Raw genomic sequence first — 25,101 nt, forward strand, 5'->3', positions numbered from 1 at the left:
TGTCTTGAGAGGCTGTCAGGTCGTCTGTTCTGGGTCTTCAGGCCAGAGATCAACACATGGCTCAACTGTGGGACAGATGTTCGGATAATGACACTAATGGGCAGCTTTTGTCCTGATGATAAGATCAGGTGGTTAATTTCTAAAATACAGGCAAGGTGCAGGTTATATTCAGATTATTAAAGGGTCACTATGCAGTTTTATCAGTGCACATAGAGATGATTTGCCTTTATGGTTTAAAAAAGCATCAGCGGAGGAATGTGAACTCCATCAGTCCATAATCTGCATCCAGGCCTTTGTTTACCACCAGGGATTTAAGAGCAAACCATCTGACTGCACATGTGTGCTTCAAACTGCACAGAGACATTGTTCTTGCAATGCAAAAGTCAAACGTACAGGCAGTTCTGAAGAATGGCATTTCATCTCTCATGCACTCTGTAGGGCAGCTCTCAGGATGCTGCCAAGCAGCGCTGCGCTGTGTGAGAAATCAAAGCGCAGGCGTCGAGTCGGGAGGGAGCCTATCTTGCGCAGACTGGGTACTGTACATGGCCATTGATGCTGCTGGATAGATGTAGCCCCTGATGTAAATAAGAATGGCGAGGGCAGCGGGTCTAACATGCCGCGTTATCTCTGCTTGACATCGGAACATTTTTATGCCACCGTCGGGATTTTTTTTTATATCAACGCGGGGGCCTTTTCTCGTTTTCATCTGAATCTGCCTTGACAGCTCGCCTGATGATTTTCATTTGACACAAGAGCCAAAGCAGACGGGCGGCTTCTTCTAATAAACACTCGGGAAAAACAGGTCATTATGACCTTAGTATCCTCCAGTAAAAGAAAACCATCGGATTGTTTTTACGCGGCAGCATTCTGCTTGCATTTTTTGCTTTGGATTTCGTGTGCTGTGTCCGGAGAGGAGGATCATCAGTTCAGCGTTGAGGTAAGATAAATGGCCTTCTCTCCCTGGATATCATCAATGACCGTGCTCTCTCCTCCACATCACCCGCTTCAGCATGAAAAACATACATATACCTATATATATATATATATATATATAGGCTGTATCATGTATCGACTCCCCACGCTATCCGTGGGCACAATTACCATAACGCATAACATGGATACATTGTAAGCCTATCAGAAAAGCTCACGCTCTGAACGGCGAAAATATCGCGCATTCCTCATTTGTAGAGTGCAATGAAACAGAAGGATGCTCATTTTATTACACTGCGGTCCATGAGCTGAGCTGATCCAGCCCGCTGATCCTAAATGTGCAGCCCAGATATGATTGCACTTAAAGAGTGGTCTATTTAAACAGAGATGTCCTGCAGCACCATGCTTTCATTGCTATATATACACTTGTGTGACAGGCCAGCATAAAGTCAGACATGCTCTGGCAGCATCATGGTGTTGGAGGAGATTAAACATTTACACACACAAGCTGCATTTCTATTTTGTATCTTATTAATTGATGTCATTTTCGTCCTCACCTCAGGCTCCCCCCTCCCTCCACTCTGAGGAAAATAAATGCTGAGGCTGACAGTCACACAAACACATCATTATTCAATTTTATGGCTCACTGAAATCTGCCCGATATCTCTGTGAGATCTGTGCCTTTGAACAAACACACACAGGAAACACGCCCACAGGAGAGAGGAGAGGGGGAAAAGGATAAACAAGGCGTTTAGCTCAGCAGAAAGAGGGATAGAGGCAGAAGGGGGGGGGGGGGGGGGGGGGTGGACAGAGGAGACAGCTAGTCAGATTAGCTAGCTGGAGCATATCTCATAGGCTGTGTAGTGATGGGGAGGCAGCTGGTTGGCGTGCGGACAGCTGTGGATAGCGTGGGCACCTCGTGGCCTCTCGGCTTCAGGATTGAGTCTGCCAGTGACCCCTGGATGATGCTCGGCCTCACCTCTCTCCTCTGTGTCAAGCCGCACTCTGGCTTTGTAGGGCAAGAGGAGGCAGGGCCACAGTCCTGCACATGTACGCTGACCGGCAGCCGCAAGACACAACCACTGACTAAGGTCACTAGGAGGGATTTAAATGCAAACAGTTTCACTGGTGTCCAGGGAGCCTCTGAGCAAATACACACAGACGAACCTAAACCACTGCTGGATAGACAAACAAGCCTCAGATGTAACAACAGCAGCTTCAGTGCAGTTTCCTCTCTTAGGATGATAAAAAGTATTGTAGCAATGGTCAGTCACCTCACAGCTTCTTGTGACAAACAGAATGAATGACCTGCAGCCATGTTCTTCCTGGTGTTTATTATGGGATTGGCTGCTTACTGGGAAATAACTGGGTTGGGTGGCTAAACAAATAATACTTTGCCCTCATTAAACAGCTCCTGTGCCCTTGAGCAAGGTACCCGAACCACTGCAGTGGAGGAATGTCTTTGAACTAGACAGCCTCCCAGCCTTAAGTGAGATATGAGCGCTGACAAAGAGAATATATTGAAACAGTTACTTGTGGGACCAAATCTAATCAAACAGAAAATGAAGGAGATTCAAGTTCATAGCTGCTGCAAATGGGAAGACTCTCTTTTATAGCCTTTCACTTTTGACAGCTGGGTTGATGCATGCACGTTGTAGCAGATGATTAACTCATTTATTATCCGAACAAACTTGCAAAATGCAAATGTGCAGCGTCCTGGAGGTGATTTCAGCCCAGGACCCTTTTTTGCATGTCATCTCCTGCTCCATCCTCCCGTTTTATCTCTCCTCTGAGTTTTCTAATAAAGGCAAAGAGTCTAAAAGAAGTCTTAAAATAGCCACAACACGAAGGCCCAAATCTTTCCTCTCTTTCCTCCTGGCAGGGATGGCTACAGAGGTATGGCTACCTTCCCCGCACAGAACCGGGAATGTCTGTCCTGCGCTCGGCCCACACCATGCGCTCAGCCATTGCTGCCATGCAGCGCGTCTACGGTCTCAATGTCACAGGGACACTGGATGAGAAAACCAAGGAGTGAGTATACACACATGCTTACACTTACTCAAGCCGAGGTGCACATGTGCTCCCATTAGGCCACTGATGTCACATTAATGCAGATGCTGCGCCCATTCATTTGACAAAAAAAAAATAAAATGCAGTGGCTATCAATATATGAATGAATTAGTGCAGGACAGAAATAGAGATGTTCATTTCACCCTCCCATCAGCTCGTCTGAAACAACCTCAGGTGAAGGTTTTTAACACTGTTCCTTCTTCTCATTTTGCATGATGATGCAGTGATATCACGCTGAGGTGAGAATTAATGTTTTGCCTATGTGTTCTGTATTTGTGATAATCTGATGGTGGTATGAATGAGAAAACACTTCCTCTCAGGCCTCACTGAGACTGTGTTCTTACACTTGTATTAGTGGCTGTAGTTTGGAGTAGTTTTAGTGGTATGTTGCACAACACTTCCTTATTTTGCTGCTGTGATTATGGCAGGAAGAGAACTACTGAGTTCACTTCAGTGCTTTGTGTTGTCTCGTGATGGTGTTTGCCTCCCTACTCTTACTTTGCAAACTTGAGTCACCTTCTCTTCTCTTCTCTTCTCTTCTCTTCTCTTCTCTTCTCTTCTAAGTTGGATGCAAAAGCCTCGCTGTGGAGTTCCAGACAAATTTAAAAGTGCCGCGAGGTCACGGAAGCGGAGATACGCGCTGACAGGACAGAAGTGGCAGCGTACTCACATCACCTACAGGTGAGAGATAGTGGAGGCAGTTGTCATAGCGACCATTGAGTTCGCCAGCGCTTATTGTGGGGTTTCAGATGTGCCAGTGTTAATTTTCTCAGCTCTCCTCTGTCTTGCATCCCCTCCTATTTAACCACCTGGGATCACATGCTCTGTGTTGTCATAGAGACAAAAACGTCACATATGTGGTGGCACACACGCACACGAAAATATCGCCAACATCACACATTCAGATTCACACATAAATGGGCCTGTGAGTATGTTTGCTCTGCGGTTTATAAATAGCTTGCTGGCAAAATGAAAAATGAGATCAGGCAGGTTTTTTTTTTTTTTTTGTTTAAATCCGCCTCCATTCATTCTTTTCATAAAACAAAACAAACAGTTTTAGCTGAGTAGCATGAAGATTGAAGGCTTTCCCCTCCCTCATATAAAATTGTTTGAGAATCCTGAGTGTAAATTGTCCGTAATCTCAGCAGAAATATTCAAACTCTCATCTTATCTCGCCTGATTAAGCTCCAGCTTTTAATAGGTTCTGAGGAGAACTGATAAACGGGTCTCTGGCACAACTGCAAATTGACAGGTTACAGCAGTAATAGATGATAACACTGTCAATTTATTCAAATCCTCCCTTCCTCCATGAATTTGAATTGATGAGCCACCTCTTCTAATGGAATGTCAATCAGTGCTGAGCCAGTGCTGCTGCTGACTGCACTTTATTCAGGAAAATGAGTGGAGAGAGAGGGAGAAGATTTCCCATTTCTCTCTGCCTGCCAGGGACTGATAACGACTGCTGTGTTAAAAGTTCAGTAAAAGCTGCCGGGCTTGAAATAGTTGTGTCAAGTGCAACTTTTTTTTTTTTTTTACTGTCTCCTCATTTTGAAAAGTGAAAAAATGTTCACTTGAAGTTAATGAGAGGCAGAATATATTTTATTTCCACTTGTGCTGAACGTTTTGTTCCCTGACTTTAAAATGATTGCTGCACTGTGTACATCCATGTCTTTCACTACCATGAGGACAGAATGTAAACCACAACCTGCACAACGTTTTCTCCCCATACCATCTACCTCTTTGCTTTGTTTCTTCCCGCAGCATAAAAAATGTCACACCAAAGGTGGGCCCCCGGGAGACTCACGATGCCATCCGGCGGGCGTTTGACGTGTGGCAGGGTGTGACTCCCCTACGCTTTGAGGCCGTTCCATACAGTGCACTGGAGACTGGCAGGCGTGACGTGGACATCACCATCATCTTCGCTTCGGGTTTTCACGGTGACAGCTCACCCTTCGACGGGGAGGGGGGATTCCTTGCCCACGCCTATTTCCCGGGACCAGGCATAGGAGGGGACACACACTTTGACTCAGATGAGCCCTGGACCCTGGGGAACCCCAACCATGATGGTAAGTGAAAGACGGTTTGCACTTAAATGTGAAGGGTGAGAAAATGGTGGCATGAGGAGAGCGAGAGGAAGGAAAGTGGAAAGGAAATCAGGAAGAAAGAAAGAGATTAAGATTAGGGAAGAAAGTAGCGAAATAAAGCTTGTTAAATGCAGAATCTTGGCAGGTAAGTAAACAAGTAAAGGGGTGTAGAAGGAAAGAGGCACGAGAAAAAACAGAGCAGCCATCAGGAGACACAGATAAGGACTAATGGAAAGCAAAAACTGGAAATACAGATGGCTGGGCAGGAGGGCAATATGACAGAGATGGTATCACAGTGCAGGGTACGAGGGATGCTTAACCAAAAACAAAGAACGCAGGGATGTCTTTGATCGGGCTGTGCTCTGTAAAGACGCATCACCCCATCTGTCAGGATTCTGATGTTGTTTTTTTCTGCATAATAAGCTCTTCAGATGACAGGATAGAAAGCTCGGCTATTTTAAGACATTGGTTGCTGGCACATGATTATGGCTATTCAGTTTTTAGTGAATTTGATGTAGCTCAGTGCTACGAGAGAGGGCACAGAACACAACAACACACCATTACAAAATGTGTAAATAATGTGATATGATGTGATGCTATTATGGGTTTGTAAAGTTAGTTTATTATTGGTTATATTGTTTTGTGCTGCGTTATGTTATGTTTTGCTGTCATGGATATATTAGGCTATGTTAGATTAGTAAATATGGGTTATATTCTTACGTTATGGTGTGTTATCGTATGTGTAAAGTTTGTGATTGGTTAAATGTCGAGTGTGTAGTGTGTAGTGAGGCTGCAGATCTGAAACTTCTCCTCTGTGCCAAGCGTGTAGAACTTTGGTGGCCGACGCGAAAATACAAACGCATGAATGGCCCTATGTATAACCAGTCAGTGTTTGATTTGTCTGTACTGGGCATGGATGTACAAAGGGCACTGGGCACAGCATTGGAGGTGGGCTCTGTTGAGAGTTGCTTGGTGGTGGATGAAGCCAAAAACACTTGATTTCCGCGGTATGAAATGACCAGATCTTACGCATCGTGGGGCCCATAGAGCAAGCCCACTAGAGACTTCACTGGCTGAGCGGCTAACTTCTAGTTCAGTGAATGGGGCTGAAGCGATTTCATTGTGCGGCTCTTCTAGACTTTTGAAATGTTATCGGACCAAATGGATCAAATCCCAATAGTGAAATGAAACATTTCAAGGGGGGGTGCGACGCTCAAAAAAATTTATCCGCCGATTCATAGACATCTCTTTCACAATATAAACCTATGGGAAAATGGGCCCATTGGCACCATGTGACGGACCCAGAAGTTGTAATTCCACGTCTGGCCACTAGGTAAAATAGGCTTCAACATGGGGTGTTGTAGAAACAACATGGCGAACTCACTGGAAGAGGACAGTTCCTTCTAAGGTAACTAAAACACGATTCTTATTTTCAGTTGATTATAAACTAATTAAAACATAGTTATGAATATTACATACCATCTCTGCCAATAGATGCCCCTAAATGTGACACACTGGACCTTTAAATTAAGCTAGGTTATGTTATGTTGTACTATAATTTGTTTTTTTATTATGGGTATATTAATTTACATTACATAGGTTATTATGAGTTATGTTGTGTCATGCTGCGTGATCTTAGGTGATATGATGTTATATTAGGTTATATCAAGTTATTCTGGATAACGTGACGATAGATCAAGTTTGTAAATTATACTGTAACAATTAGAGCTGGGCGATTAATCTAATTTTGTTTTCAGTAACGATTTTTGCTTCCAATTATTAGGAAAATAAGATAATCGTGCCACATTCAGTTTTGCAGTGATGCTCTCGTTTTGTCTTGTGTGATAAACCTAAATCAGATTTATTGAAAGAGCACATTTAAAAATAACCAGAGTTGACCAAAGTGTTGTGCAGTAAAATAGAAAACGTAAAATAACATAACATGGTAACAGCAAAACGTAAGAGAAATAACAAAACAAACCCAAAAACATGCACAGATAAACGAGTAAAAAAGTAAGTCAAGCACAGAATAGTGAGATCTGAAGATAAAATATGAAACAGAAAACAGAAACCTTAAGGACAATCGAAGGCCTTAGAAAACATGTGGGTCTTCAGCTTATATTTAAACGTGTCTATAGAGGCTCTTCCCAAACTTTTGGGCGACTACTGCAAATGCATGATCGTCCTTCCCCCTTAGTCTTGATTGCGGGACTGCCAGGAGCAACTGGTCTGAGGATCTGAGAGATCTAGGGTTGGAAAGGGGGAGTGGAGCTCAGAAATGTACTCGGGTGCCAGGCCAAAAGGCTGTAAGGCTTTACAGACAAACAATCTGACCTTAAACTCAGACCTATACTTGACTGGCAACCAGTCCTTTGCAGTGGTGATCATCACTATTAGCGGCTTTATTTCTAAAAAGCAACAAGTATCAAATTTAGCAGCTTATTCAAACCATCAGGGAAAAAGCGAGAAACATATCCAAATATATTATATTGTAATTCTTCCACATGCATGTTGCTCATAGTCGTCGCAGTCCACGAGTCTTCGGCCAACAGCCAGGAGTCTCTCCCTCACCTCCTGCGCCATTTTTATATTTATATGTCATCTATTATTTATTTTATTTCTTTCTATAGATCTTTTCACGTTTACATTGTATTTGTTTCTCTGTTAGATTATAATCAAAGTTCAGAAAGCCCACCGTAAACAAGACGTGTTTTTTAAAGGTCAATGAATGCATGGTGTTTACAAAGTCGATGAGTAATCATGTTAAATCATCCTGATCTCAATACTAACTAAGATAATCGTGATTATGATTTTTGCCATGATCGAGCGGCCTTGTTAACAGTGGCCCACATATCATGTAACACGGCCACCCTGCCAAAGTGGATCCTGGCAGGGCGCAGCAGCTCAGAGACGGAGATAAGATGCCGTTCTTAGCTGTGCATCCACACACTTTAATTACCCTACCTACAGGGCGCCAGGCTTGTCAGAGCACTACCAGGCTGCTTTGCTAATACCCATGTGCCATGCGCTTTACATTCTATCCTCCCATTAGTGGAAGAGGAGGGTAACAGCTCACATTGTGTTTGTTCTGGGAAACTGCTTACCACCCATCAGCTCCCCTCCCTCTCTCTCTCTCTCTCTCTCTCTGTTGTTCTCGCACTCCAATGGTAATTGTCTCAGACTCCCAAGTCAAATTCATGTTCACCCTTGCGCAGTGTCCCGTGGTTATCCATGTGGAGTGCTGAGGCTGATTCTGAAAACCTCCTGTCTCTGCGTATGCGTCTGGGACGCTGTGCAACCTTTAATGGGCTTTCACAGCGGTGTAATTGTAAATGTTGCATGTTGACATGTGCGCTAATGGTAGCTCCGACCTGTCTCCTGGGAGTCTTTATGGGACATTTTTGGTTTGGAGGAAGAAGGTGGTTGTGTGAGATAAATGGGGGAGGGGGAGGTGTAACCTTTTAGCTGCTGGCTGAGGGTCAGTGGTCGGTCCGTGCAGCGCTGCTGGCTGGAGTGGATATCATGTTTTAAAGGGCAACAATCTCCTGGGGACAGCTTCAGTCACAAGCTGTATGTAAAGGGTGTACTTCTCTCTAAATCAGGTTGACACCATGAGCTGAGTGCCGAGCACAGACACTGACCGTGGCGTGTATCTTCTTTCATTCGTCTGCGTGTGTGTTTGAACGTGATGCCAACGAGACCCGTGCTATGTCGACATTTGTATGTGTTCAGGTGCACTGGGTGAATGTTTGTATTTTCACTTGTGCCCTGGGCCGCAACGTGAGTGTGTGTCCCTCTGCTTTCTGCGAGCTGTGGCTCACATGGGGCGTATCTTCTCTTATGGAGCCCAAAAAAAAAAGGAGAAGTGGCCCTTTTAATTTACCTTCAATAATCTTTACTTTCACTACATTGCACCACATTAGCTCAATGGAAGTTACATCTGGACCAGAGAGCTGCAAGTTCTGATTATTCTTATTGTTGATTAATCAGCTGGTTATTGTCAATTATGTGTTTAATGGTTTGTATATGAAATGTCAAATAAGAGCTCAGCTGTGTCCAAAACCCAAGGGTTGTCAATTTGCAGTCACATAAATCTGAGAAAAGAAGCAACTTCTCAAATATAAGACCCTGGAACAAGCAAGTATTTGATATTTTCTCCTTGATAAATGTCTTAAATGATCAAAATGGGTGGCACGGTGCAGTGGTTAGCACTGTTGCCTCACAGCAAGATGGTTCTGGGTTCAAACCCACCAGAAGACCGGGGCCCTTCTGTGTGGAGTTTGCATGTTCTCAGTGTGGGGTCAGTGTGTGGTTTCTTCAGCTTCCTCCCACAGTCCAAAGACACGCAGGTTAGATTAACTGGTGACTCAAAATTGCCTGTTGGTGTGAATGTGAGCGTGAATTGCGTCAGTCCTGTGATAGTCTGGCAGCCTGTCCAGGGTGAACCCGCCTCTCGCCCTGCGACAGCTGGGATAGGCTCCAGCCCCCCCGTGAAGTAATTATGGAAAATGAATTAATGTATGAATGGTGATCAGAATGATTGTTGATTTATTTTCCGATGCCTGACTGATTAAGTAGTCACTGTAAGACCTGAGGAAAGTTTGATTTTATTATGCATGCTCTCACATGTCTCTTATTTCTTAGTCTATGCTTTGATGTGTGTCTGTGCGTCAGTGTCTGCCTCTTGTGTTAATGAGTTTGTCTGTGCATGGGTGTGTCATGCACACTGACATGTGCCCGGCCCTCATTGGTTTACAAGACACCATTACAATGACGTTTCAGTACCAATCAAAAGTACATGTTATTTAAGTACTCAGTCCAGTTCAGCGACAAAAAAGGTTCCCTTTCTAAAACAAAAATCGAATTTTCATGATCATCCAGCCAAAATAAATCAACACAGATGGAGGTTATCTTACAGAAAAGTACATTCCTTCTGTCTTCATATACAGGACAGTGAAACAAGAAATATACCTCACTCTCAACTTCACCCAAATTACACAACAAAGAGATTCTGTCCTCCTCTGGGGTGGCATTAAACCGCCCAGTCACTAAGGCTAATGGTAATGTTCCTGAGCGCAAATGTGCACACAGGGATATTTGTCTTTTGTTTAGATTATACGTCACGTAAGGTTCAACACTGTGGCTGTTCTTTATGAGACAATAAGTTTGCAGATTTGGTTTATACCACATGTCAACGTTTTTCTCTAAGCATGCGAAACATTACACTCCTAATCTCCTGAGTATAACATGTCAACCTGTTCCGGAAACAATTGTTCAAGTAAATTAATGATTCCATATCATAATGGTGTAGCCCATCAGATTTATGTATGCTGGGCCACTCAGAGGTTGCTCCTATGCCCAGCTGAATAGACCTGCTATATATGATGGAGTGCACTGACAGTGTCCTCTTGTCCTCTCCAGGTAACGACTTGTTTTTGGTTGCGGTGCATGAGCTGGGCCACGCCCTTGGTCTGGAACACTCTAACGACCCCACCGCTATCATGGCTCCTTTCTACCAGTACATGGACACAGAGAACTTCAAACTACCTCACGATGACCTACAGGGCATCCAGAAAATCTATGGTAACTCTTTGCTTTATGTTTTAGTCTCATGCTTTATGATGTAGAAGTCGAACAAAGATAGACAACACTTTTTTTTCTGTAAATTCTAGCAGTTAAAAATTTGTTTGCTTGAGCCATTTAGAGCAATGTTACATATGCATTATATTGTTCCAACATTTCTTTAACAAAATATTATTAATTCTGAGGCCCTGCAATGACTTAGTCACTATTGCAAATGCTGCTGCAACATTCAGTCATATTGGGTTGATTGCCAGTAAGCAGCATTTGTCAGCTGCTAAAGAGGACAGCCAACATGAGTCAACTAACAGAGCTCAAAAGAGGCCAAACGATCTGTGCCAACATTGAAGGTGCATTTGTCCAAGAACTGGAAGGAAGATGAAATACTTCTTGTTCTTTTCAGGTCCACCAGATAGAGCACCGCAGCCTACCAGGCCTCCACCTACTGTCCCGCCTCCCCGCTTCCACCCTCCCTCAGACCCCCGTAAGCATGACCGCCATGCCAGACCCCATCGCCCTCCGCAGGGGGCCAAGCCCTCCAACCCCAACTCCAAACCCAACATCTGTGATGGGGGCTTCAACACTCTGGCCATCCTCCGGCAGGAGCTTTTTGTGTTCAAGGTAGAGTAGATGAACAGTCTGAGTGAACATGGATGCTAGTAAAGCAGTTTGGAATGATGATGAGAGTAATGATGACTGTACTTTATCCATTTCTATAGGACCAGTGGTTTTGGAGGGTACGGGACAACTCAGTTGTCCCTGGCTACCCCATGCAGATCAACTACTTCTGGAAAGGCTTGCCTCCCAAAATTGATGCCGTGTATGAAAACAGCGAGGGGAAGTTTGTCTTTTTCAAAGGTAATAAATACAAGAGAGTTTTTCCATTTCTATATTATAGGTTTTTTTCTATTTTTTTTCTACATATTAAAGGTCACCAGTGAGGTTTTTGACCACTAGTAGTGCTATAGAGCAAAATTTTGTATGAATGGGCCCCCGTTTTGCAGGGTTGTAGCCCTTAAGTCTGGTCTCTGGACCACTCAGGTGTCTTGCACTGTCTTGGTATTGGGCTCGGATACTGAGAACTGGTCAAGTTGTTCCTGGCTGCCTATTTGGGATCAGTTGAACAGAAAGTTGCTTGATTTTACCAACATGTTGCATGGAAAAAGAAAAAAACACCCCCTCTGCCGCAGCTCTCGTACCTGAAGAAACATGTAATGGTCATCACAGCTAAATTCTATGCATTGATTAGTATAAGAATCAATCAAATCTTATTTATAGATAGATTACATCTCTCCATCCTAACACCTTAATCATGATATTTGCATTGGAAAGACACTCTTGCCTATTATGGTCTTGAGCAGGACTCAGTTTACTCTGGATTTGCTCTTGACTTTAGCCCTTTTTCAGGAATTGTGCAAATTTGCAGGAAAGCCCAATCAGTCTTTTTTCAGCATTGGCAGTATAAAAACAAAATCAAGGAGTGCAGCAAAATGCCGCCTACTTACTTTTGTTTATACAGAATGTGCCTTTTTCGGGGCAATGGGGGGCGTGAGCAAGTAACAAAATGTGTAGCTCAGCGTGTGACGTAAACAGTGACGTGGGAGGGAAGCCGCGGCTGGTCAGTCCTTCAGTCAGTCGGCCCATTCTTCACGGTTAATGGCCTCTTCGTTTGCGAGAACAAGGAGGGCGCTCAATTCCTTGTCTCCCCAGTTGCTCATCTTTACAGTGTCTGTCAGGTTTGTGTTTCCCTCTTGCTACTAGCTGCTCGCTAATTCCTGCTATCAGCTGTTTCCTGTTTATCCACCGCCAGTGGCTCGCACGTGCGGCATCATCAACAGCTCCTCCCACAAGTCTTCAACAGCCCCTCCTGTTGCGGACGGCCGCCTCGGTCTGTTTAAACTAAAAGGGTTCTGCCAATATGTCTACCCTACGAGGCGGAAAATTGGGCACCTCGGATCAACTCGCCAATCTGGCTCTGTGTGTCTAAACGCTCGCAGCTTGCCGGCAAAACGGCCCAACATTTACCGAAAATCTGTCAGTGTAAAAGGGGCTACTGACTCAACTGGACCTGGTCTTATGCTTGACTTGGGCTTGATTAAGTTGATCCTGACTACAGCTCTGTTGTTTTGTTAATATTCTGCAAATACGCTATGATGCACATGCACGTCATCCAAGTCAGCTTTGAAGATGTTTTATTCAGAAGGGAATGCACGTAAGGCATTTTGGTGAAAACACTGAATGTAAACACAACTTTAATTTGTTTACACAAAAGTTCCACATGGCACCTTTATTATTTTGTTCCAGATTCAGTTTACTATCATGAAATAAATCAAGTTAATGCACAAAAAATAAAAAGTCTACAGTAAATTACGCAAATTACCCTTTAACCCTTTTCCGTAGTTACAAACGTATCACGCTTTTAAAGAGCGTGAATATACAGTAATCTTTTGTCGTATAGCATCTGAGCGGGTGACTTTGAGGTTGTTTTGCACTCTGTATGGAAACAGAACGGGTGCAGGTCCAGTACAACCATCCGTCCATCAGGCAGATTAACATGACATCTGTCACCCAGTGGGATCAGAGTGCCTCATGCTTTATTTATTTACTCAGGGGGACTTAACTGCATGTGTGTGTATGCGAGTGTCTAGCTACTTACTGCAAGCACACCACCACAGCAGCTCTCCTCACTCTGCCTGAGGCACTTATGATCAAACTGAATTAAATGCAACAATAGCTTCAATAAAACTGAAAACAACAAGTCTCAGTGGAGTTGCCTTCAGAGCATCATCTGGCTGTTTATTGTATTATAGATAACACTGCATAGATTTTCTGCTGTGCAGATATTTTGTAAACGAGGTGATACATCTGACCTTTGAAATCATGCGAATAGAAATGAACAGACTCACTGGGAAAACACCCCCCCCCACACACACACAGAAGGCTTGAATGAGCTGAGAGCCGGCAGTGTTTTATCGTGTGCAATTTTTGAGGTCATCTTTATGATAATGTCTCTGTCCCAGAGCCTCCTGACTTGGTGTGTGTATTTTAGGAAACCGTTTCTGGGTCTTCAAGGACACAACTCTCCAGCCTTCATACCCTCAGGACATCTCGCTGTTCGGGAGCGGCATGCCCACTCAGAGTATTGAGACAGCTGTCTGGTGGGAGGATGTCGCCAAAACCTACTTCTTCAAAGGAGACAGGTCTGTGTGGAGCGATCACTAGCACTGTTATGGAGTTAAGTAGTTGGGTGAAACTGGAATTTCTCTGAGCAAAAACGTGCTGAGTTTTTATAAAATATTTTGTTTTTGCAAATAAGTTGACTCTGTGTTACCAAATGGTTTGTAATTATAATACAGTAGCTGTTGAGAATATAAAAATAAAGCATCAACTCCTTTCCTTCTGTTCCTTTTTATCATTGTACTTTGGCTGATTTTTAGGACCGTTTCCCTTGACATATATAATAATTCTGTAGGTTTGTTGATCAGTGCATCTTCAGTTTTGGGACAGATTAGCTGATGTACTTTAAGATTTATAAAGTGTCACATTTTGCTTTGAAAATACTGATTGCCTGTTCAATAACTGACAAATGCTGCTTATTAGCATTCAACCAGTTCTGACCTGATGATAGAGCAACATTTGTGATGGGATTGCATTACTTCAGAGTTTAAAGGAGCAGTGTGTAAGATAAAGTGGGATTTAGTAGCATCTGCCGGTGAAGATTGCAGATTGCAACCAGCTAAAACTCTCGGTTAGAATTCCTTCAGTGTTCACTGTTCAGGAGGTTTTTGCCGGTAGCTGAATTATACACAGAGGTCTCTTCGTCCTAAAACCAACAGACCTGGTGATATAAACTGGCAAAAACACACTAATCAGTGTTTCACTGACGCTGTTTGGCTCATTGCAGAGAGGCCGCTAGCCCAGCACCTGCTAACGTGTGCTCTCCTATTTTCTCTGATAACTGAAGATTGAGATGTTCAGGAGTTTTTTTGCCAGAAGCCAAATTATCAGCAAAGGTCTCTTCCGTGGAAGAGAGTTACTTCTTCAAGCGAGGGAGTTCAAGCATCTCGAGGTCTTGTTCACAAGAGAGCCTGAGATGGATTGGCAGTTTGGTGCAGCTTCTGCAGTGATGCAGGCACTGCACAGGACCGTCGTGGTGAAGATTTTCTGGTTCATCTATGTCCTAACCCTCACCTAGGGTCATGAACTCTGGGTAGTGACGGAAAGAATGAGATCACAGATACAAGCAGTCAAAATAAGTTTCCTCCGTGGGGTGTCTGGGCTCAGCCTTAGAGATAGGATAAGGAGCTCGGACATCCGGAGGGAGCTCGGAGTAGAGCCGCTGCTCTTTCGCGTTGAAAGGGGTCCGTTGAGGTAGTTCGGGTATTGGATAAGAATCCTCTTGGGAACCACTCATTGGAGGTGTTCCGAGCACGTCCCACTGGTAGGAGGCCCCGGGGCAGACCCAGAACACACTGGAGGGATTACATATCTCATCTGGCCTGGGTACGCCTTGGGGTGCCCCAGGAAGGGCCCGAAAGCGTTGCTTGGGACAGGGACGTCTGGGGTGCTTTGCTTAGCCTGCTGTCCCCACGACCTGGCCCTAGATAAGCGCATGAAAATGGATGGATGGATGGATGGATGGATGGATGGTCTCTTCCTCTTCAAAACAAACAAACACACGAGTTAAACAAGTCAAAACACTGAATAAAACAGTTTCAAGTTAAAAATAAGTGTTTTTCCAATGTCGTCGCAGAGGGGCTGCTAACTATGGTGGCCAATGTGACAACATGAAGGGCCCTATTTAGAGCCACTGTCTGGTTTTTACATGCTGGGATAGCATAGAACAACATGGCGGACTCTGTGGATGAGGACCTGCTCCCTATGTAGATATAAATGGCTCATTCTAATGTAATGAAAACACAGGAATTCTTATTTTCAGGAGAAAGAAAACATACCTGTTATATTCTCTCTCTGCCAATATGTCCCCGTAAATCCTACACACTGGACCTTTAAGTCTTTTTCTGTAATTTATTCATAGCATTTGGTCTACTTGCAAACACCCACCGATTTATTTGTGGTTGTAGTTAGTTACCCGCAGTTGGAAGTGAATTAATCAACCAAATCAGACAATGTGTTGTTTATCTATGTGCGTCGCAAGGGTTTTAAAGTCTGATAGTGCGCCAGTGTGACTCACATGTTTGTTCAGCTGTCATAATAAATCATATCCTAAGAGGTCAGAGGACCCTGTGGTAAAAGCTGACAAAATGCTTTGTCATGATACTGTCATCCCTCAACCTGCTGCTGCACATCATGAAAAACAGGACGTTCTGTCCATCGTCTCCAACATGATTTCATCTCTTTCTCTCTCAGTGACAGGGCGGTGTTTGTTCTAATTCAGAGGAATGACACTGGGTAGCAAGATTTATGTGTGTGGGCGCCAGTGTATGAGAAGCAGATCAGTCACAACAACCCCCTGAAACAAATTTGCCAGGCAGATAAACACAGTATGAATGATTGATTGACTGCTTTCTCTGGTCATGTGAATGAAGACAGTTGCAGATCTTTGAATGGTCAGACTGAGGTTTGTTTGTTTGTTTGTTTGTTTGTTTTAAGTCTGGCTGCAAGTTACAGTACAGACAGCAGACTGTCACTGTAAACACAGTGTGTAGCAGTCCAGTGCTTCTGTGCTATGATATAACCTGCTCTTAAATGCTGTATAATATTTAGGAAATATCATCTTCTTAAAGGGACAGTTCAACCCCAAATCAAAAGTACATATTTTCAGTCTTACCTGTAGTGGTGTTCATCAGTCGAGATTGTTTTGGTGAGTTGCAGCGCGTTGGAGATATCGGCCGTAGAGATGTCTGCCTTCTCTTCAATATGATGTAACAATATGGCACTCGGCTTGTAGTCCTCAACGCGCCAAAAAAAAAAAAAAAGTGACTCAAGCTGCTTCAGTGGTTCGTGCTGGGCACCTGGTCCTGAAAACTGCCAGACCTGTGAGCTGTCATTTCATTTTATCATGGAAAAAATAAACAAAGTCTCAATGCTGTGTTAAAGCTGAAATCTGTAATGTTTTTTAATCAATATGTTATTGGTAGTTATGATGTATGTTTTAAAGGGAGAGTTTACCCCAATGTCAACGTCATGTTTTTTGTCTTACCTGTGCTGCTATTTATCAGCCTAGATTGCTTTGGCGTGAGTTGCCAAGTGTTGGTGATATTGACCGTAGAGATATCTGCCTTCTCTCGAATATAATAGAATTAGATGGCACTCAGCTTGTAGTGCTCAAAGTGAAAAACTCAGTAGCAATAGCCATGTTTCCATCAGCCTGTTTAGATGCGCATCTAGAAGTATTGCATCGGAAAATTATGATGGAAACGCCAAAATTCGAATTAAAATCCCCTGATTCGCACAAACTAAAATACGCTCACTTTAGCCGGGTTTTGGTTGATTCGAAAAAATGTTGATTCGCAAATCGGGGGATGGAAACAGTTATGTTCGAATTAAGTCTGACGTAGCGCACCTCTCTCTATGGTGATATCCAGACTCCGGGTCGGGAAGGCGGTAATGCATTTACAAGCTGGTTGCCAACCGCCAGAAAACGTAGAAGAAGAAGAATGCGAGACTTGTTTTGTTTCCGGTTCTGCGGAAAACTTGCACGAGTTCGTCATTTTCACCAAAGTCTGTACATTTAATGGAAACACACAGGATTCGTATTTCTTTTAATGCGCCTTTCCCAATGATTTGAATCACTTTTGGATGGAAACAAAGCTAATGTCTCTTTCCAGAAATCATGGCCTGGTTACTCAAGATAATCCACAGACCTTGTTGTGAGCAGCTTCATGTAGGAACTGTTTTCTTTCACTGCGCAGAGGGAAGTGTGCATCTACTGCTAGCTCACTTAGCGCCACTGAGCTAGCTAACACTGCGGCTCAGCCAAAGAGGACACCATGAATGTTTACACCTCGCTCTGTCACGAGCTGAAGCCTCTCACCCATGAGTAGATGCACACTTCCTTCTGCGTGGTTATACTGAACTTTATTCAGTGTGTAGAAGGTGTTTCAGTCATGGGGCCAGCGTAACAGAACACGTAACCTGAAAGTCTTAAATAGGTTATCACACAAAATCAATCTGAAATATCAAATAGTGTTGCCCAACATTCAGATAATGACAATGTGATTATGTTTCGGGGACCGTGCTTGCACACATTTTTGAGGACTGATTGGAGGAAGGTGGATATAGTAACCAGGTGGAGACTTTAATGTTCGTATCATTATGCTAGAACGGGCTACTAACTTAAAGGGACAGTTCACCCCAAAATCAGAAATCCATATTTTTCCTCTTACCTGTTGTGCTATTTATCATTCTGGATTATTTTGGTGAGAGCTGCCAAGTGCTGGAGATGCCAGCCGTACAGATAGAGGCCATAGAAATTCCCTTTTCTCATTGGCTTGACATGACCATGTTTGATTTCGGCCCTCAGCTTGAGTTTGAGGTCGTGTTTAGAGGAATTATCTCAGGATACTTGCTCTGGCTCAAAGACTAAGGAAGCCAGTTGCCTTTGTGTGCTCTAGAAATGTTGACAAATAGATCTTGTGCTTTAGCATGGATGAATTTAATAACCAAGTTTAGCTGTTGGATTACTTACACTCTCATTACTCAGTGCCGATTGGTTTGTGCGGGTTTGTACATACTCACAAGAACGTATACTTTCCTTCTACGTTGGATTGACCCAGATGAGAACACCGTTACTGTAGGCTCATGTGTCTGACAGCTGCTGCATCTCACCAACTGACTATGTTCACTAACCTCTGTACTGACAGCAGTGTTTCTGTGTGGGCTGTTGTAGGTACTGGAGGTATAACGAGGACATGAGGACCATGGATCCAGGCTATCCCAAACCCATCAGCATCTGGAAGGGCATCCCTGACTCTCCACAGGGGGCTTTTGTGGATAAGGCCAACGGTACGGCAGCTTTATGGACCATGTAACTACTCAGTGAGATTGGAGCTAAGTCGTTTCGCACACTGGCAGCATTGTTGTTTGTGAGACATTTAAAAAAAGATCAAGAGCAGCACCTTCAAATTCTGCAGAGACATCGAGTTTGTCTGGTATGTGTTGCTATCACTTTAGTTGTGAATGCAACAACACAACAAAAGAACAGGAAGTTGTCTGAGCAGCATCTGCCATCACTTCAGCAGTTTTATGGTTTCATTATCTGATTTTCTGAGGAAAAGAGGAAGTCAGTGCATTGTTAGCTATTTTGATAATTCATTACTTGTTTTAGTCATTTTTCAAGCAGAAATGTCAAATATTTGATTAAATTACAATTTTAAAAATCTTTCTGGAGCTGCAAAACATATGAGCCTTAGCATAAGGTAATATTTATTTATCAACATTCAAATAGGTCTAAATGAGCATTCATTAATGTGTTTAACCACGTGGTGGCTACTCTGCAGTGGACTGTGTATGGTCAGCCTATCTGGTACTTTGACTTTGCAGCGTTGGTGGTGAAACCAAATCTGTCCTAGCGCTATTAAATTCTCTATTTTCCTTTGAGACGTTTCCTTTTTTGGATTTGGAATCCATAGCTAGCCGAGGTAGGAAGACTCAAGACGAGCCAATGCCAACTGAAGTTCAGCAAAATTTAGGGGAGATTGCATCATGCCTTTGATGTACGATGCACATTTTAGCTGATGAAATCTTAAAACGTCTTTTTTATCTGCTCTACAGGCTAAACATTTTTACATCTTGAGAATGTAAGAATCACTTTAGGCCAACAACAATAAAAATGAAATTAAAAATGTTAAAAAAAATCCACTGGAAAAAACAAAATCCACCGGACAAAAAAAGCCATTGAAGAGGGGCTTAAGAGCCGCATGTTGCACAGCCCTGAACTAAACAATCAAAATGATCGCACAAAAATAATTGCTAGTTGCAGCCCTACACTACTCTTCAGATGAGCACAGCACAATATTTCTTCAAGACTGATTTGAAATTAATTATCCTTTTACTTTACGGGACTCTGAGACATCATCAGAATTTAATTTGTGTTTTCTTCTTATTGTTCTCTCAACATTAACTTTCTGAGTTGTGCGTACTACGAACGATCTGCCACTTTTGAAACAATATTGATATTTTTCTGTAAAACTTTGTCCCTATGCTAAAAGATCAGCCTCATTCATAAACAATGAAATCAAAAGCACACAGCAGGGAGTGGACTTTTTTTGTTGAGAGACATAACTAACACATAGTCACTAATTCGGCTACTGCACAATACAGACGTTAATGCAACTGCACAGTACTTGCTCTTTGCAAAGTTGATGCATATAAGTGACTTTGTTGTGTCCCACATCACCTCCCTCCAGGCTTTACCTACTTCTACAAGGGAAAGGAGTACTGGAAGTTCAACAACCAGATGCTTCGTGTGGAGCCCAGCTACCCGAGGTCCATCCTGAGGGACTTCATGGGCTGCGACGGTCTACCTGCCCCAGACCCTGACTGGGGCTGGAACCCGCCAGTGGCAGAGGAACACAACAACTACGACACCGGCGACGTGGACGTTGTCATCAAACTGGACAGCGCAGGGGGCACGGAGAAAGCAGTTGCCATCGCTATTCCCTGTGTCCTGGCTCTGTGCATGATGGTCCTCCTCTACACTGTTTTCCAGTTCAGGAGGAAGAGCACACAGCGCCACATACTGTACTGCAAGCGCTCCATGCAGGAGTGGGTCTGAGGGACTGTTACGGCACTGTATAGAGAGGGGTGTGAAGCTCTGATAGAGGTCTAGTTATTACTTGAAGCCCTAAGTACAGTAATTGGAAGCACTGTAAAGGGTACAGTACATAAGGATTGCCATGTTGGCAGATTTTAAAACGGCTTGAACTTGTAACAAGCTGAAAGGAAGCGAAACGATCAGCAGAACTCGACAGTGAGAGAGCCACATCTCCTGTGTCCAACTAATATGTATGTATCTGCTTTGACTTTTTTCTGTATCTTGGAATGAACTCAATTAAGGGAGACAGAGTTAAGCTACTGTAAGTTGGACCTTTGTCTATCCTCGTCTCTGCACGCCGCTTAAAAAGCCCCTAGCACTAACTTCAGTGGACAAATTAGATATAGGCTTCTACTTTACTTTCATTTCTTAATTAAATCGCTCTGAGCTGTGCTTTTTTTTTTTCATCTAGGGTCCCTGTAAAAGATTATTCATTGTGTGGAGGACTGATACACAAACCAAATATGACCTTTTCTTCCAAAGAGGATTACTACTCGATGTTGTTTTTGATGGGATATTTTCCCTCCATGGATCGAACATTGTGGCATCATACTCGAGATTTTCTTTTGCCGTTGGTATTCACGTCCACCCATCTGCTCTGTAATCTGTGGGGAGAGGAAGCAGCCGTTAGTAAGAGCTGGGAACTCAAGACTGTTGTGGCAGTGTTTCTCCAAAACGGGGGCCAAAAACCTCTCTGCAATATTTATGAGACTGCCTTAATCACAGATTGCTTAAATTCCCTTCTCTCTCTCTCTCTCCGTTTCTCTGGTGTGGATACTGAGTGACACAGTAGGAGTACAAACAGTGTAAAAAGGCATTCATTACTGCCCATAATGCAACTTCAAAACCACTAGTTAAGGACAGTTTGATCCACGGTGGGTTCATTGCTCTTGAAAATGTGCTAAGCAGTGCTAAATAGCTGACGGCAAGCAGGCTATCAGCTTTCATTTACTGCCTCACCGGAGGGGATAAGAGAGAAAGGGAAGGTTAGTTGTGCGTGTGTGTGTGTGCGTGTGTGTGCGTGTGTGCGAAAGTGACAGTAATTACCCACACTATATATGTACTGTACTGCACTGTAGTGTCAGTTATTGAACAGCTAACATCCCTGTTTTTTCCTGCCAAGTTTGGACACTAATACTCCAAACAGTGTCAGTCCATGTGTTTTAAACAGCTTCACTAATCCATTTCTCATTGTTTTCTTTTCAACTTTTGTACAAGGTCTGTAAGTTTACATACTATTTCACACAGCAGAGGACACAGAGAGTGTGTTGGGGAGGAAAGAGAAAGGAGGGAAATGAGACCCTGTCTATATGTATACAGATATTTTTGAAAACAGATATTTTACTCTATGTTTTGGCCTCTCGTCCATGCAAACAGATTTTCAGGTCACTAAAATGGAGATTTTTAAAACGCCTTCTAAGGTGCAGATTTTTTAACACTGGTACTACGTGTAGACGTGTAAAATGGAGCATTTGGTAATGACATAATTGTGCTTTGTGTAATGAGCATACGCTAGAGGCGACAACAATGGCGGACTACTAGTTTGCTAATGTTTTTTAGCACTGCTTGATCTAAAAACTTTTGCTCCACCTCAGCGTCCACCGCTTTGGATCAAACCAGTAGATAGTGGGACACGTTTGAGAGTGGGATTGTTGTCAGAAAGACTTAGGCATGTCGAGAGCATCACGCATATGCCTGAGTGAGCTTCTTCATCCCGTATCAAACTGAAATCAGTGGTGATGAGATCTGTGATAGGTGTTTTGAAAAAGGTTACATCATGACAGCTAATAGCAGCTAGCATTTAGGATTGTTTTTGCATTCTAGTTTGGACGGAGACATTTTTGAAAATGAAGGTCTGTATCTGTATATCTGTACACATCTAGACAGGGCCTGAGACACATACGGTATTTCTCATTTTAAATAAAAGTCATCTCTACATCTCAACTCATTACAGGCACATCAGCCTCTCATTAGTGGCCAGTGCTGATTGCATTTACATCCTCTCATTAAGTCATTGCAAATAGATTTTGAGGAAATGCAAAGCAGAACAATTGTTATAAAGAAAAAAATCACATATCTAAACAACAACAGGAATTAATCCACAAAAAATAAAGTCACTTACTGTTGTAATGTTAAGGGAAAAAGTAAACTGGTTCAGCCTGTGTGTTCAGTAATGGAGCCAGGTTGTTTTTATGCACTGTAATTGTAGTCATTCATTATTCAGAAACTATACTAATGTTACATTAACAATTTACTAATAAATGTTTATAGGACGACTCTAACATTGGAATTAACATATCGGAAAAACCAAAAACTAGCAAAAGTAAGTCTGGCGGCAGACATTTCACATATATATTTTGATCTATGATGTTGTATATATCGATGACATCATACATAAACCATAATATGTTTCAAAGATCTTAATCAGCTGACTATGAGACACAATTAAGGGAAACAAACAAGGGCATAGGGTTCATTACAACATTGTGGGGGGCATATATGTAACAGGGGGTTAGGGCTCCTCCCTCAGGAAATTTGGAGCATCAATTAGCAGTTGTTTATTTTATTTTATGCAATCTGGTGGATTTTTCTGCACAATTTGCATGCACATGTTCTAAATATTGACAGGGACGTGTCCCCTGCGTCCTCCCCTGAAATCCACACCTATAGGTACAAAGGCAGACTCTCTCTGAGCTGTGGCGGAGCTAATCTGAGGAGGAGCGTTTTGCTGCTTCTCCCATATGTTGTACAATAAATGCAATACACAGCCTGGATCCTAATTAAACATGTCGTCACACAGTCTGCCTTCGGTCGCTGCCATACAGGTAACAGTGTGGTTGTGTGGTGTTTCTCAGTTTGCCATACGACCTGTCTGTGAGCATTCATCATGTGTTTTTTTGTTTTTTTTTTATTTAATGTATTTGTGCTCCTTGATTTTGTTACTCTTTTACTTGAAATGATCGTCACCATCAACTGTACAGGATATCTGACATAATCTTCCGTTGATATCAAGACAGTGCTGTTTCATGCCATATCACAGATACTATCTATGAAGGGTAAGTGAGTTGGAACAGTGACTGATGAGATGTGGTTTTATCTTGTCATCATTTGGAAGGGATATAAACTTAAAAACCTACATAAGGGCAATGCATGCCGTTGTTAAAACTAAGATGTCATTCTTTCACACATCATTGAGACACCCTTGTACTCTTCAGCCTCTCCTGTTAAATTGAAGTGATTGACTGATGAGCGTTGTAGGTTCCTGTTGGATGTCATCTTTTATAAACCATGTGAAATGACTAGCTTCCAGCCTCGGTCCTTCCCTGTTACAATCTTCAGGCGATTGTCAAACTGGTGAAAGAAAATGTTCACATTTTAAAAGGCAGGAACATCTTCAAAGCAGTGTTGAATTGCAGCAGTGCACATCCGTCCATGTTGATCCACAACCACTGTAATTTAAGGTGGAAGCAAAAGCCTTTGGCTCAGTGTTGTGTGTGATGTCTTATCAGTGTGTGTTTGTGGTGAGGGTCTGACAGCTCCAGTGAGAGTGAGTTAAAGACGGCCAGTGAGGCGAGTTGGTACTGTATTTATTGCTGTATTTATTCCTCTGTGCTCAGCACCTCAAATCTTGCATTGCATTGTACTGAGGGCAAGAAGCTGTCAATAAAGTGGGTCTGAAATGCTATTTTTTTTTTCCTAGTCAGAGTCAAGTTATCCTCCTCCTTTTGTTACTCTCTTAACAACAAACATCTGGTGTGAATGCTTTTCCATCTTTCAGAAGTAAATCACAATCTTGAAAAGGTCACATATTAAACATGCTCTTTTTTGACTCTTAAATCACTTGAAATGTGTGACATTTTAAAGCATAAGCAGGAAGTCTCAATGCTCCGACCTGACCCTGTTTATCTCCAGACTCCAGAGCTTTTTTTTTTTTTTTTTTGTCTGCCTTCACACACGCTGCTAAGCATTAGGGCTAATTTGGAGTGTCGTTAAAAGGAAGTAGATGGGGCCGATTAGACAGCGGTCGATACGCCAGAGAGGCAAGGGTGCGGAGGAGACGGGGAGCAATTTGCAATCAGTGCAGTCAAGATCTCATACACAGATACATGCAGTATATACTTCGAGGCATAGTGTATGAGAAGTAAACATATTGCATAATATGTACATAAAGACAGAGTGTATATTGTATGCCTGGGAGAATTTTGTTTTTAAGCCATTCATTCCATGGATAAAGAAAATGCTGTGTGTTGTAAATAAAACAAGTGCATAACGAGTGTGTCCTGGTATTGTGCTCTCACACACAAACACAAGTTTCATAGTACATCACCTCAAGTATGCTTCTCCAACAAAGTGACACCATGGAGGTGCACAATAAACCAGTTAGATGCAACATTAAAGGAAGACTTCATCCACAAAATGATGATTTGGACATCTCACCCCCCGTTAGGTTGACTTTGGGAAGATAAGTTGATTTTTCTTGTCTGCCTGCTCAGTGAACAAATCCAAAAATTGAGAATATTCCCAAGATATTGGAGCAAACGAGGGCAAAAATTCTTAGACACCCAGATCATGGTATATGCCCGTCCCTTAGCCCTACCCCTTGGCCCTACCCCTACATTTGTGCGTTCCCACGAGGGGTAGTGGTGTCCCAATTGCTTT

The 25,101-nt window shown here is 42.9% G+C and overlaps 1 protein-coding gene across 2 annotated transcripts; it reads left to right on the plus strand.

Annotated features, from left to right (window-relative positions):
- The first annotated feature begins 433 nt into the window (after nt 1–433).
- mmp16b (matrix metallopeptidase 16b (membrane-inserted)) lies at nt 434–24,699 on the plus strand. 2 transcript variants are annotated; one of them, XM_049598503.1, is made up of 11 exons: nt 434–937; nt 2,813–2,961; nt 3,225–3,239; nt 3,565–3,681; nt 4,762–5,066; nt 10,506–10,667; nt 11,068–11,285; nt 11,384–11,522; nt 13,714–13,864; nt 18,517–18,632; nt 20,036–24,699. In XM_049598503.1, the coding sequence occupies exons 1-11, from the start codon at nt 809–811 to the stop codon at nt 20,401–20,403; spliced, it is 1,869 nt and encodes a 622-aa protein (XP_049454460.1). In that variant the 5' UTR covers nt 434–808; the 3' UTR covers nt 20,404–24,699. The 2 variants fall into 2 exon arrangements, with proteins under 2 accessions (XP_049454460.1, XP_049454461.1); XM_049598504.1 differs by lacking the exon at nt 3,225–3,239 and having other exon boundaries at nt 437–937.
- The last annotated feature ends 402 nt before the right edge of the window (nt 24,700–25,101 follow it).

The sequence above is a fragment of the Epinephelus fuscoguttatus genome, linkage group LG15 (genome assembly GCF_011397635.1).
Source record: "Epinephelus fuscoguttatus linkage group LG15, E.fuscoguttatus.final_Chr_v1".
NCBI classification, from domain to species: Eukaryota; Metazoa; Chordata; class Actinopteri; order Perciformes; family Serranidae; genus Epinephelus; species Epinephelus fuscoguttatus.